This window comes from Motacilla alba, chromosome 3 (assembly GCF_015832195.1).
Source record: "Motacilla alba alba isolate MOTALB_02 chromosome 3, Motacilla_alba_V1.0_pri, whole genome shotgun sequence".
In the NCBI taxonomy this organism is placed as follows: domain Eukaryota; kingdom Metazoa; phylum Chordata; class Aves; order Passeriformes; family Motacillidae; genus Motacilla; species Motacilla alba.
Window position 1 is genome coordinate 108,695,998 of NC_052018.1, and position 14,807 is coordinate 108,710,804.

The window sequence follows — 14,807 nt, forward strand, 5'->3', positions numbered from 1 at the left end:
GCCCAAGGGTGAAGAGTCTCAGCCCAGCCTTGCTCTGCAGTCAGAATGGAGCTTTTCTTGGCTGTGCCTCAGGGGAAGCCCTCCTCATCCTCCTTTTCCAGCCACAGCCACAGCATCCTCTTCACTCTTCATACCTTTCACTCCTTGCAAATTGAAAATGTGTAAATGTAGCACGAGGCTGTTGGCACCATATCCTGGCCTGCACTGTCAGCACATGGCGTTAATAAAAATGAGTATAGCAAAGCTGGTCTTTACCCACGAGTTCTGCTGGGCTGCTTCTTGCATTACACCCTGCTATAGCAGGGAAAACACAATCAGGCTTACATCTGTCTTCTCTTTTGGCACTCTCCTGAGGCCAGTGTAGCTGCAGACAGGTGTCCTGGCAGGAGCAAGCTATGGGATAGATTCTTCTGGCTTGGGAAGTCGGGCCAGTGATGGACACACTGGAGCACTCCTGTATTCTATATGATATTTATGGAAGTAGTAAGATCTTTTTTTTCTTATGTTTTCTAATTGGTACATTTGCAGGTAAAACGGTTCTGTCCCTTGTGTCATGGCTGTGAACAGTAGAAACATGTTTTCTGTCATTGGTGTGCAGTGTCCTCATGGGGCAAGTCTTTTCTCTGGCAGCTATGAGGAGAGATGTTTTTTGGCACCTACAAGTACCCAAACTGATGGGGACGAATGAAATAACCTTGTAGTCAAAGGGGAATAGTAGAACATCTGTTAACATTTTTATCATTAATATTTTTGGGAGCTGGGGCTGTGTGCATGCTCAGATTAGTATTGCCCTGTATTTCATGCAGTAAAATGTGGTCCAGTGAGATTAGTTTATCCCATGAAATAATACAATTCAGGGCATTGGGGATGCTGTCACTTGTGGCAAGATGCAAATGTCGCCGCTGAGACAAACGTTGGTTGGTTGCAGCACTGCCCAGGTGAGAAACATGAAAGCACTGGGAAGGTGGTTTTTGGGCATCCTTGTACTGACAGGTCAGATGTGAAACACAGGAGCTGACGTGGACACGCGCAGGCAGGTGGAGGTGTTCCTGCCTCCCTCTAGACCCTGCCACTTCCTCAGGGCTGGGGCAGCTGTATGTGGCATGGCTGTGGGGCGTGTGGTGCGCAGAGAGCTTGCAGGGCTGGGCTCTGGCCCTCAGATGGGGGTCCTTAGCCCCAGGAGAGGAGTTCCATTTTGCCTGGCTTGCTTAAAGGCTTAGTGGATCACACAACAGACAAATGCTTCCTGTTCCAGGAAGAGGGCAGAAGGAATGAAGAGGAAAGGAGCACGTCTCAGTCCTGCTCAGAGGAATGTCACTGTTTTGTAGGAAACCATCCTGAGATGAAACACACAGCTGTTCTGCTGCCTCCCAGCTCTGCCTCTCTCATTGTCAGGAGGGCTTTAGCCCTTAGGCTGGAGAGCTCCATCGTGCTCACACAGAACAGACCCTCCCCTCCTCATGTTCCTGCTCAGTTCTGACTGTGCCGTTTGAAGTGGCAGCAGTTCAGGACAAGAATGAGCAGGGCCCTGCCCTGCAGCTCTGCAGTGCCAGGCAGGAGGGATTGATCAGGTCTGAGCTCCCTTTGCCCAGGGCAGGAGGATGGAGCTGGATTCAGGAGTTGTTTCTGTGCTGGTGCTGATGCTCTGCAGAAGGAGCAGCAGTTCCTACATGCTGCTGTCATGGCAGCTGCTGGGATGGATGGCTGTCTGCAGCTTGCTGGGCTCCCAGCAGTGAGCAGGGCTGGAACTGGCTCTGGGCTGGGCATTGTGCCATGTGCAGCTGCCTTCAGAGTTGTGCCGAGCTCTCCTCACCACCAGGGACAGGTACCTCTGCGGGGCCATCCCTGTTCTCTGGAGATCAGGCTTTGGCAGAAGGGAGTGGCAGCACTGGTGACCTCCATGTGGCACGAGGGCTTGTTTTCTATAATTTGGCATTTCCTTGGTTTGTGGGGGTTTTCTGAATGCTGTATTGAATTTGATTCTATCCGCTCCCCCCTCCATCAGTCCTTTGAATGAGCAAAATTAGGGAGAGAGGGAGAACAAAATAAAAATGGTTATTTATTTATTTATTTACCCCCAGAGGCTTTTCAATCAAAATAATTCAGATTATGGGGTCAGGATGTATATCATACTTCTGTGTTAAGTACTTGCCTACTTTGTGGGATGTTTTGTACAGATTCTTCACTAAATTATCTTAGCTGCTGTTGCTAGGTAACATTGTTTGCTTCATAGCATCAGAGAAACAAGAGGGTCAAAGAGTGCAATTCCATGTTATTATCATCTGAGTTATACTAATAAGGTTTTCATTGTATGTCTTTGAAATCTTTCGCCCTTTTTTTTCCTCTTAGGAAACGTCATTGTCTATGGGAATACAATTGACATGTACACCACGGTAGAAACCCTCTTATCCTTTGGGATTGATGGTTCCCGCATCCATCTCGTGCGGGCTCCGCTGGGCTCTGCCAGCCCCTGCCTGGCCGAGGCCACCCTGGAGCGCGCGGTGGGGGAGGCCCTGGCAGAGGCGGGCGTGGCCCTGCACCCTGAGAGCGTCCTGGCACACTGGGGCCAGGGTGACCATGGCCTCCTCACCTGGGCTGCCTTCAGCACTGCCTCACACCTGCTCCACCTGCAGTGCTCAGTAAGTACACACTTCCTTTCTGTGCTTTTCCTTCAGGCTGGTTTTTTAACACAAAAGCCATCAAATGTACCTGCTCCCTCACAGATTTATCTATTCCCCCATTGTCTCTAGGAGATTGAATGTTAGCTTGTTAGTCTCAATGATTATTTTTTTAAAAATCCAAATAAACCTACTGTTAATGCCCTGACTGATTTGGTTTAAAATGTATTTAAGTCACCTGACACACAAGTAATTGTGACTGCTGAGTGACAAATACTCTTAATTCATTTTCAAAGTAATTCCAGAAGTCCTTTTCTTATTTAAATGTACAGTTACTCCTGTCTATAGTTATGTGCATTTAATTGTCATAGTAGAAGCCAAAAACACTGGGAGAGTATGTAACTTAATAAAAATATATTTTAAGCAACTTCCTTTCCCTCTACATCAATGATTGCAGTTTTTTTCACTTCCAGTACCAATATCTTATGGAAGCTGTTGGCATGTTCACAGTTATGGCTCTGCTCTGAGACTGGGGGCAGGTTCTAGCGTTTCCTAAGGGTCAGCATAGTTCTGTTTTCCATTATTGGGCTAATCCACAGGAGTGAGTCACTGCAAGACCTGCATCCATGGGGAGCCACCACGACCCTCTGCACTCCCCGCTGTGCATGCCCTCCTGTGCAGCTGTTGGGGTTAACTGTGGAGAGGGTGAGCCCTGTGCCTCTCCCAGAGAGCTCCCCAGGTGCTGGGGTCCCTGCTGGCCCCCCTGCTCTGCAGCCCTTCTCTTTTTCGTATGGGGATGGTTAAGCCCTTTGTGATGGGGGTGAAGACCTCACACAGCACTTCTAACCATAGCTGTCTCCTGACTTTGGTCTCCAAATCAGTAGTGATGTTCCTTCCACTCTCTCCCTGTATGCAGCTTTTAAAGTTCTCTCTTTTTTCCTTGAAATCTATTTTTATCCCTCCACAAAGATCTCAACGTGGTTCTTATTTTTGTAACTTGGTATCCACTGACCAGCTCCCTTTCAGCCCACCACCTTGTCTGCATGGCCTGCACTGTTCCTTCAGATGCCCCTTGCCTTGGGGTTTCTTTCTCCTGCCCATTTGTGCCCCATGCTCCTCCTTCCTCCGGTCCTTCCCTGTGGAGGTCTCTCTTTCACAGCCTCTAAGATGAAAGACCTGCAATTACTTGTGATGTCAAGGGCTTTGTATTCTCCAAAACCAGTTCAGCTGCCGTGCAAGGCTCCTGTATCTGCCTCCAGCCATGTGGGAGGCTGGACTCAGAGGAGGAGCGGGCTCTGGAGAGCAGCTCCACCAGCAAGGCAGCTGCATTCACGAGAGACCAGGCTCTGCAGGAATTGTGAATGCAGCAGCTCTGGGCCTTTTGGGATTTCAGCCAGTATCAACTGTTGATTGGCAGTTCTTGGGGACTTAATTTGTTGAGTCCTGCAGGATAAAAACAACAGGAGAAAATCTCTTCTTTCCCTAAAGCAGCAGCTTCCCTCTTCCCTGCCTCCTGCCCAGGCTGACAGATGGCTCCCACCTGGAGGTTGCAGCCCTCCCCTCTAGTGACACTGTCCTGCCTATCAGCCGGCAGGATTTGGGGCTGTGTGGTCCTCTTGCCCTCATGGGCAGAGCTTCCTTGATTTTTGGCTCCCTGAGATGGTCAAAATTCCCTTAGCTGTGCATAGTTAATCACTTCGTTTATCCATGAACAAGCCTAGGGGCTCTGGCTCCTTCACTGCCACATCTCTGCTTATGCCAGTGCTGCTAAAATTTCCAACTCCCTGTGCTTTTTCTTTCAGGCAGTCGAGTATCTGACACTTGCCCTTAGTCCCCAGGAAAGCTCTCTGGGGTACAACTGGGTAACAACTTTGCCCCCGTCACAGATTTATCCTGAGCCGGTGCTAAGGGAAGGACAGATTACAGATGCTGCTTTGGCCTGGCACAATTAAGTCTTGGGCTGTTCACAATGAAGGCAGCGAGGGAAAATGTGTTCATCAGCAACCCTTCCACCCTTTCCTCGGCCAGGAATATTTCTTGGAATTAAGGAATATTTCTTGCTGGAGGGGCAGCAACTTGTTTGATGGTTTTAAAAGCTGAGGGCACACACAGTACGTGTGCTGAGGGCACTGAAACGCACTCTCGTGAGTTCCACTGACACAGGAAAGGCTCTGTGTGAGGGCTCTGGGACTTCAGACCTTTGGAGCAGTGGGACAGTGTCTTCATCTGAGCCCTTTGCAGACTGTGGTCTTGTTCAAAACATCTCTCAGCCTTGTCATTCTTATTCTTTTCACCTCTCTGTGGCCAGTGGGCACTCTTACACTCGTTCATGGATCATGTTCTGCCAGCTCTGAGTTTATCCTTTGCCAGAGAAAGCTTTGAGGATGCTGCTCATGGTTGTTGCTTCTCCTCCATCTGCTGTCTCCTCCCAGCACCACCTGCTTTGCAGTGCTGGTTGTGCTGTCCCAGCTTCTGTGGGGGGGAGAGGAGCTTTGCTTCCTTGTGCCCCAGGTCAGGGACTGTGCCCATGCCATGAGAAAACGAAAGGAGAGAATTATCACTTGATTTTTTTCTTTAAAACTTAGAGCAGGAATTTATGGATTTAGGGTCCTTGGCCTCTGCAGCTTCCACTGACTGAAATTCCGCTGCTATAGCTGGAATGAGGATGACATTTCCTTCTGAACAAGTTTAATTTCTGATCTTTCCATTTCGTTGATTGTCCCTGTGCTGGTTAGCCAAAGTAACTCAGTTTGTTGGTAAACAGGCTCACCTGTTGGGAAAACACTTGTAATGCACGATTATCCTGCTAAACTCTAAATACATTGGTGCTTTTCTGTTCCTTGGGGTTTCAGGTTGGCTTGAACATTTGAAAGAAAACAAACTTCACAAAAGCTTCACGTCCATGTTCCCTGCTTGGACTAACACAGAAAATATGCAGAGCCACTCAGGCTGTTTGATGTGGCAGATTTTTGGAGTTTTTAACTGTCTAATAACCAGAAGCACATGAGTCCAGTTTAGTAATTCTCCTTTCTGCTGTTTTAGTCTTAACTTTGGTAGCTGTAAATGCTGGATCAGAAGGATCTCTCTGCTCTGATAGTGTGGCTAAAATCACACTGTATTTCACATTCTTGTTTTGTTAAATAACATTCAGAATAAGGTCTGGGTTTTAATTTATGAAATCAGCCAGTAAGTAATATACAATTATCTTCACTTATTTACGTCTCTTTTTAGGCATTTTTTAGCTTTGCCTACAGGACACTGGATTATGATATCTTTAAGGCTGTCTGTGATGCTTACCTTGTTTTTGATGGAAAAGTCGTGATTGATGCCGAATTCCACACCAATGATGCCAGCATCAGGGCTGCAGGTCCTCTGACAAAGTTCTCCAGGAGATACTATAGGGATGAATTAACACACAGCAACTTCAACTCCAAGGAGATTGGCTTTGAGCTTGCTGCTTCCATGCTGAGTCTCTTTGATTCAACCCCTCAGCCCAGTTCCGAGCTACCAGAAGGCTTAGACAGACTCGTCCCCATATACAGCAGGTGTAAAGTTCAAGGTATGTCCAGCTGGATTTCTGTCACACTTCCATCCCCTCTCAGGTGTTTTTGCTCTTCTATAGTACAGGCAGGTCTATCTCACCTCAGGTGCCATCTCATGGCAGTACAGCACGCAAGGCTCCTTATGTACTGGAAAAAGATAATAGCAGAAGGAGGACAAACAAGCACATTATTTTCTTCATTGTTAATGACTTAATAAATCTCATATTTTCATTTATGGCAGGTGGTGTTCTTCCTGGAGGTTATAACTACTTGCACATTTCCAAGCCTGGAATCCCCATGCCCCCCTTGGATGTAGAACATGACCCACGTGATCATGTAAGTTAAATAATGGAACTTTTCTTGTTTTGTCCTCCCTGTTTGTTTGAAAAGGTGTTCCTGTTTAGGGTAGCTGGTTCTGGAGGCACACTACACACCAGGTTTAGCTGGAGAGAAAACCAGGAGCAGTCACAGAACTAACTGAACCTCTTGGGTGTTCCTTTCCACACTTCCTGCTATTTGGCTTTCTCCAAAGACACCTGGTTTCCACGCAGAGGACACAGGACAGTATTGGCAGCATTTCATGCTTTCAGCCTTCGTGATGGACTCCCTGCAGCATGGTGCTGCAGGTGCATACAGATGATGGCAGTCTGGCAGGGAAATTCAGCTGATTTCTAGAAGAGCAGGAAGTATTGTGGAAGAGATACTCTGTGCTGTTAGAAAATAGCAAGTCCTGCAGCTGTGAGAGTTGTTTCAGAACAGGGCACGGGGAAGCACTCCCCATGCTGGGCTACATGGGAGATTTTCCCAGGATACAAACATGGGGGTGTTTCTCTTACTGGAGAACCTGACTTGAGGTAAGAAAAGGACTAGATTAATGTCTTTTAAAGCCAGGGAGGACTTTCCACCTAGGCAAGATCCTCTTTTTATAGATTCTACCTTTTTCCTTGGGAATTTCTGCCTCAAGCCCATTTTTGCAGCAGCTACTTCAGTGCTGATTCTAAAACCTGAACGGCAATGAAACAAATGGGCTTTTTAAAAAGAAAATGGTGTAGGGAGAGGAACCAAAGAATGGCTCACCTTGCTTTTTAGATCCAGGATGAGCCATCCAAAGCAGCATGTAATGGAGAGCAGAAAGGACTATCAAAGAGAGGAATTGGTTTTGTTACTCCAAATTGCTAGAATATGATTAGACTTATTTTGCTGCCACTCTGATTACCTGCTGATTACCTGAAAAGGAACGATATTTTTTAAAGCCACTCCAGAAACTTTATGTAAATCCTGAAAGAATTTTCTAAGAAAGAAGTAAGAGAAGCTAGTGAAAGGTACTGGCTTAGGTGTGGAAATACTAAAGGTTTCTGTTCCCTAGCAACAGGTTGTAGAAATGTATAAAACCGTGACAGGAATACAGCTGGAAAAAATAGCTTCAAGCTATCTGATCATCTCACTGCAATGTGAGATTTGAAAGAAATTTTTACATTTTTGTCTAAGTGATTGATTTGAGTGGCTGAAGCTAAATGCTGCAGTTTGACTGTGAACATCCAATATTGGTGTTCTTTTATTGACAGTAAATGTGATATGTCATGCGTGTGCTCTGTGTGGTAAAGGAGGCTGAACAGAGTTCAGAGAGTTACCCAAACAGAGCTATCCAGTGTTGTTTGGGATGCCCCAGGTCATCCCTCCTGACTCCAGCTGCTGCTCCAGGAGGTCACAGGTCCCTGTGGATCCGGTGTCACGCTGCCAGCACAGCCACAGGGCCTGTGTCCCCCAGGTGTCTGCAGTGACAGTGGGATGGGCAGTAACCAAACCACATGGAAAATCTGTGTCCGAGCCACAGCAACATTTCTGATGAACTGCTGTGCCAGGAGTGTTCTCTCAATTTTAACAGGAGGATTGTGGATATTAAGCAGTGAGAACTATGGGCTGAGAAGGCCTCGCTGACCCTGTACATGTGCCAGGTCAGGTGTTCTTCTGTCTCCACAGCTTTCCTGGTGTTTTCTGTTCCAGGGGATGGAGATTGTAACTGGGGAGGCCAGTCATGGGAATTACTTCAGGATACACTTCAACAGGTACAATATGGTAGACAGCATCACCTGCTTTTCCAAGGAGCCCTTCCCTGTCTCCAACTACATCTGCCTGTACGGACAGCACGAGCGCCTCCTCAATGACCTGTATTACCGCTGGAGGGCCGGGCAGCTCACAGACCTCTACAGGTGAGAGGAGCTTGTCCTTGTGCACTAAATCTACCTTCTGGCAGAATTTAAGGTTTGTCTTACTGTGCTTTGTCTTTTGGCTTTCGTTACCTTGGAACAAAAGATAGAAAAACAGATTTTAAAATATTTTCCAATATTTAGCAAAATTGTCGGTTAAAATGTAAGTCCCAAAGATCTTCCTGGAAAGAGCTGTGTGTCTGAGATTATTTAGAGGAGGAGCAATGGTTTACTTGACTATCTTTCATGTGAATGAGCATTTCAGTGTCTTTATCACTTTTGTTTAAAATATTCAGTAGGTTAATCATTAAGCTGAACCTGAACAATTCTTTATTACTGCAGATTCATGTTCAAAAGTTGTTTTTAAAAGTATTTTTGTTGCTTTGAATCAAATTTTTAAGCCAGAGGTTTGTAGGGAGATTTTAAATAACTCATGGTGATAGTGGTACTCAACAACTTGCCTATTTTTATCTGGTGAGAGAGACTGAAGGGCCTGGTTAGTTCTAGTCATGTGCCATCTTCTCTGAGAGAATGTTTCATTGCTTTTGATTTTCATATGAAGAAATCCCTCACGGATGGTGCTTTGGAACATAAACTGTCACAGATGGAATAGTGAAGTATTGCCTTACATCAGCTGGGTAGAGACAGAAAGCCAGGCTCAGGAACAAATGATCAGTTTTTATTGTGATACAAAGCTGATAGTGGCGCCTGAAACATTTCCAGGTTTGATTTTTCTCTACTTACAAGTGATTAGAAGAAAGGCACAAATGATATCAAAATTTTCAGATTAAATGTTATTTAGAGAACAGTTTGTAAAAGTGAAGAGTGAAGGGTGAAGTGCTGTGAAGGGTGTGCTGTGGTCCAGAAGATGCTTGTGAATATTGCTGCCATAGGGCTTGGTTATGATTTACAGCAAATGTTGGGGTTAATTTACAAGAGAGGAACGGGGCCCAGCAGATGTGAAATTCACCTGAAATTCACTGTCAGTGAGTGTTAAAGAGGAACTGAAGGAGGGTGACACAAGTGCATGAGAGATGGGCTAAGCAGTTGATTTCCTCTCCTTGTCATGGCTCATGCTGATGGTACATTTGGAGCACCAGAAGAACTCCTTAGGCTGTGCAAGGTGCCATCAGTCCTTTGGGGGCATTGCAGTGTGCACACATACTGTGAGCTCACCTTTTCTGTGAACCACACTGAGGTGTGGTCAGGGGCATGTGTTAGATGCACCAGCAAGTTTCACACCAGTAGTAACATCTGGGAGAATAAATCATCCTGCCTTGGGATTTCAGCCTGCAGCACAGCTAGCCGTCAGTATTTTCCTGACCTTGACCAAAGGATCACTGGTGTGCTGCACAGAGGGATACCATGTATCAGGGCCTCATCACATCCCTTCAGCTCTCCTTAATTAGTGGTGATGAACTAATTTTGGACTTGTCTTTTACAGCCATTAGACAGTGATGTTGTTTGGGACCTTTTGCCTCATTATTTTATCTCGCCTCTCATTAGCCTGTGGCAGAATTCCTGAATTACAGTTGCCAGGTTTTTGTTATCTGTGGTTTTTTTTTTTATTGCCTCCAGTTGTTTTCAGTCTTCTTTCTACCTTATCTTTAGATAGATTTGTTGCTTCTCTTCTTGCTCTTTGGTCATATGAATGAAATCCCATATGTTGCTCTGCAGCAGTGAACATATGCTGCTCTTTAATCCTTGCTTGTGTGGCTCTTGTGGCACTTTAACACACACACAGACACTCCCACTCATCCCAGCTTGGTGTTCCTGTTACACATGTCCATCCTGTGAGGAGGGAGCATTCTCCAACAGGTGTAACAGGTAAACTGCCTGGCATCCCCACGGAGCAGTCCTGGCGCACAGCAAGCTGGCACAGAAATTTGCTGCTTTCAGAAGGACATGGAGCAACAGAGGAAGGCTGGCAGTGTAATGTACTCTCATAATATATCACAGTTAAAACACATCTGCCTCCCCACAGTACAGAGTCACATAAAATGTGCATACATGTGCATGCAGTGTGCAATAGACACTGTTAAAACCAAGCCATGAGAAGACTGTTTGTTAGAAAACCCACTGAAAAATGGTTTAGCATCTCTTGTGAGTTGTCCTGAGACTTTTATGTAGAGAAAAAGTGGTGCCTGGTTGGCTTTTGGTACGGAATACGAAAATGCATTCACTGATTTCTATGTGTGTGATAAAAGAACAATTGTTTTTGGCCTCGTTCATGTGCTCTGTAAGGATCTCACATGATGTGGATTTCAAACCCTTCCTTATAAACTAGTACCTGTTACACTTGCATCCACGTTTACTGGCAAGATGTGAAGTGCCCTTAGTGAAATGAAAATATAGACTGTGAAAATGTGGTGTGCTAGTTCAGCTTGTAAACTTGATAGTTTGAAACATCTGTTCCCCTCCTCTCTTCTTTATGCCTCTCTTTTGGGAAGAGCTTTCCTACAAGGCAAGAAAGTGCAGTGTTTTAATCTTTTGGTCTGCATTTAGATTTCCCAGCATGGCATCTCGTTCCAGGAATGGACACAGTGGAACAGCTGTCACCTGGGAGCTAATTTATTTCTGTGTAGCATGCAAATTATCTTTTAAATAATTAGAGACTGCACTAGCAGTGAATTTCCTCACTGATTTGCGTTCGGTGTAAGAGCTGAAAGTTAACCCCATGGTACTGAATTTCCTGGCCAGAATGTGCCAATGCCATTCTCAAATTAGCTTTAACAACCGGCCCCTGAGATCCAGCAAACTTGACAAACTCATTCCTTCTGGTTGTGTGCCTGGAACCATAGCTAATGGGAATAATGAGGGAAACAACATTTCCTTTTGTCTGGAGAAAAGTTCCATTGATTTGAGTATGAGTTCAGCAGGATTTGAAAGCTGCAGGACTTGACCCACAACCAAAGGAAGGATTGGTCACTGCTCTGCCTCAGTACCTGGGCTCTTGGAGGAGGTGAAGCAGTGGGAACACATTGCCCTCCCTTCTAGCTGCCTCATGCCATGCAGTGGGTGCTCTCCTTGCACTTGGGCCTGCAGCCAGTGCATTTCTCAGCAGAGGGGTCTGACACTGCAGTTCATCTATGCCAAGGCAGGAAAAAATGTAGGAGCCAAAGACTCATCACCTGTGAGTTGAATGGCATTACTCACTAGATTTGGAATCTACTTCAGGAAGGAGTTTTCTGCAATTTTTATTCATTTCCCATCAGGCTGCATCTCAAAAAGTCAACTGGAATTTGAGTCCCCAAGAGCAAGGCTCTTTCTTGCAGGGAGTCTTTTCTTGAAGAAAAAAGAAAGGGCACACCCCCCAGAATTTGCTGAAAGGATACCATGCTGTACACCATGCTCCTGGCCCCCCTTGCTGAAAGGCCTTCAAATTATTTCCATTATTATTGCCCTAGCAGCAGATAAAAGAGAGGGGTGGAGAGAGAGGTCTGAAGCATTTTTTTCTTCTCTTTTTAAATTTATAGATTTACTGATCATCAGTCCTCCACACTACTTCACAGAGGAGGAATGCAACCAGCATTCCTTTTGTGTCCTCCTGAGCTGAAGGCAGCTGCAAGGCAGTTGCCAAGTTATGGAACATGTCCACAGAGCAGTGGAATCTCCCTCTGCAGCATCTGAAGTACAAAACAGATAATTAGAGGGGTCTCCTGATACTTAGCAACCAAACGAATGCTCACTGGCATCATGCCTTTAATATGAGATAGAAGTGCTTCATGTAAGGTTCATTTGGCATTAATGAAAATCAAATCTTACATAAATGCATAAAAATATGACCCACTAGTTTCTAAAATACTTAAGGAGCTTGTTTTGCAAATGAGGTGTGAGTGGCTTTTACTTGGGATTTTGTGATTGTGTATTAATGAACTCGTTGTCAGCCATGACCTGCAGAAGATGCTGGCTGTGTCTCAGTCATGTGGCACTCACAGCAGCGGTGAGGTGAGGGCAGCACAAGGCAGGGGCACAGGGTCAGGCCTGGGGAGCAGTGCACAAAGGCAGGGCATGTTTTAACAAGGGATGAGCAGAGAAACCTCACAGGCATGGTCATCCAGGCAGAGCTCAAAACCACTCAGTTATTTTTTGTTTCAATAGCTTTGTTTCCAGAACTCATCAAACTGGACAATTTGCTTGCTCTGCACAGGGGTCTTGGGCACCATGAAGGGGGGAGAAGCCCCCAGCAGACACGACCAGGGCTCTTTGGCAGGAAGGAGTTGGGAGAGTGGGTTTTATGGCAGTACTTGAGCGTAGGAGAAAAAGCACAGGGGATTTAGGTGAATTGTAGTCACAAAGGAATGTTTTTTTCTCCAGTGCCAGAATGCAGGTAGGATTCAGTTTTCACTGAGGAAAGGAGCAGGTGATCCATGCATGGATCTATGGAGATCTGTGCCAGGTGGTTCTTGGCAGGCCTGCGTGCTGCTGTCCAGGAGCAGGGCATCCTGAAGAAAATCACACAAAGTGGCACAGCTTCAACTGCACCAGGTAATGACAGGCCATGGAACGTGAGGCTGCCAAACATGCTGCAGGAATATGTGAAGGGAGTCAGGCTCCCTTTCCCTGAGAGGCTTTGGAAAATCCACCCAGAAACTGTAAACATGGATAACAGCACCAGATGTTTCCTTAGCTGCTCTCTTCAAACCCTGTCTTTTATTTTCACATTGCATTTTCGTATTGGCTGTACAAGCTAAATGCTCAAAAGTACTTTGAGCTGCATGAACTGCATTCACTTATTTTGAAGTAACCATTTAGGTTTTTCCACTGAAGTTCACCTCCCATATCCTGGTGCTGTTAACATTAGGCTGAAGGTGATCTGTTGAGCAGTGTCATTCAGCGAGACTGTTAAGCAAAAACACCACACTGGACTGTTTATTGACTCAACACGACTAAAGCTCACAATATAACACATGCATCAAGGAAAAGAAGAACATTTGATGTTTTCAGCATTGTTGTTGAAAGGTAGAGAGAATTTCATTGCTTACAGGCTGGATAATCAGTGATTATTTAAACATGAAATGCATGCTACATGGAAAAGCTGGTTTTAACCCAAGCTTTCCGAAATGAAGAGTGGTTGTTTGTTAAGAGGAACGCTAGAATGCCCTGCTGCTCTCTGGAATCTGCTGGATCCCACACCATTAGCACACTGGGATTACATTTGAGGGGACTTCACTTTAGGCTTTTGTTCATCGGGCAGACAGTGAGACATTTTTTCTACAGGGTTAAAAAAGACCAGAAAGGAACTGTAACAGGTAGTGAGCATGACTGAGAGGGATGGTGCTGCTCTGTACATTCTGCAGCCCAATTAGAGGGAAATGTGTATGCTTTTCCTGAAGAGAGAGAGAGACAGGGTAGGGAAGGAGGAACACGTTAAAGGGATATCAAAGCACTAACGGCTTTTTTGCTCTCGGATTTAACTGCTAACCCCTCAGTGCACTGGTACAGCTGCACTTACGGAGCAAATCGATACAAATGGCTGGAGATTTCCAGATATTAAGTAGCTTTAAAGGAGCAGCTAACTTGCCAATGAAGAGCCGTGTTACTAAGAAACCCCACATTCAAATTAGTAAGTTAAAGCTTATCAGCTGAACCCTGCCACATTAATTTGCAGCCAAACCTTGCTGATTCATATTAGTAATTATGCAAACCATTATGAATGATTGAATCCATAAACAATTGCAGAAAAGCAATCATACTCCTGCACACAGCCTGTTTGATGGTTTTGTGCCTCGGGTTTAATTTCCCCTAAATCATTTTCCATAATACATTATGTGTGAAATAACACTACGTGAAAAAAATGCAGTAAGCCTGATTTCAGGGTCAGCCACAAAGTGCTCAGAGAGGGAGCACAGACAGCAGCACTTCTGTGTCAGCTTTAAAGAGCACAGAGGTTAGAAAGTTCAGAGAGCAGTTCAGTCAGAGTTGGTACACCACAACTGCTGTGATATACTAAGGTGTCTAAACTTTACCAAATACCAGTGCTGAAATCACAGAGAGTCTCTCCTGAGGCCACTTAGGAGAACAGGAAAAGGGCTGCATTATCTCAATACCAGGATCTGTTTCTGAAGGTGCCTCTGGGTATGGTGCTGTAACATTTCCAGGATATTAAAACTGCAACAGAGCTGATTTATCAGTCATGATGGATCACCAGCATATTTGGAGGGAGGATGCTGGTGAGTGGTGCAGTGTCACCCCCTGACGTCAGCAGGTCCCTGCAACAGCCCCGGGGGGGGGCTGGGGCTGGGCCAGCGGGAGCAGTGTCACCCTCAGCAAGATCTGGAGTCAGTGGCCATTTTTCCAGAACAAGGATTGCAAGAGCAGTTGTCCTTTGCTCTAGTTTGCCATTGCAGCTGTGTTTAAAAGGGGATTGTAAACCACGAGTTTTAAACCAGTCATCCTCCAAAGACAAGACACTGCAGGTTCTGTGAGAAGAGGTAAAA

The 14,807-nt window shown here is 45.6% G+C and overlaps 1 protein-coding gene across 3 annotated transcripts in view; it reads left to right on the forward strand.

Annotated features, from left to right (window-relative positions):
• CFAP61 (cilia and flagella associated protein 61) overlaps positions 1-14,807 on the forward strand; it is a 94,461-nt gene that overhangs the window by 60,870 nt on the left and 18,784 nt on the right. For all 3 annotated transcript variants that reach the window (XR_005256535.1, XM_038133760.1, XM_038133761.1), the window contains exons 23-26: positions 2,350-2,639; positions 5,850-6,177; positions 6,402-6,496; positions 8,165-8,370. Coding sequence is in view for 2 of the 3 variants with exons in the window: in XM_038133760.1 (XP_037989688.1) it covers positions 2,350-2,639; positions 5,850-6,177; positions 6,402-6,496; positions 8,165-8,370 (919 nt within the window). In the remaining variant the exon portion in view is untranslated. The remainder of the gene's footprint in view (positions 1-2,349; positions 2,640-5,849; positions 6,178-6,401; positions 6,497-8,164; positions 8,371-14,807) is intronic.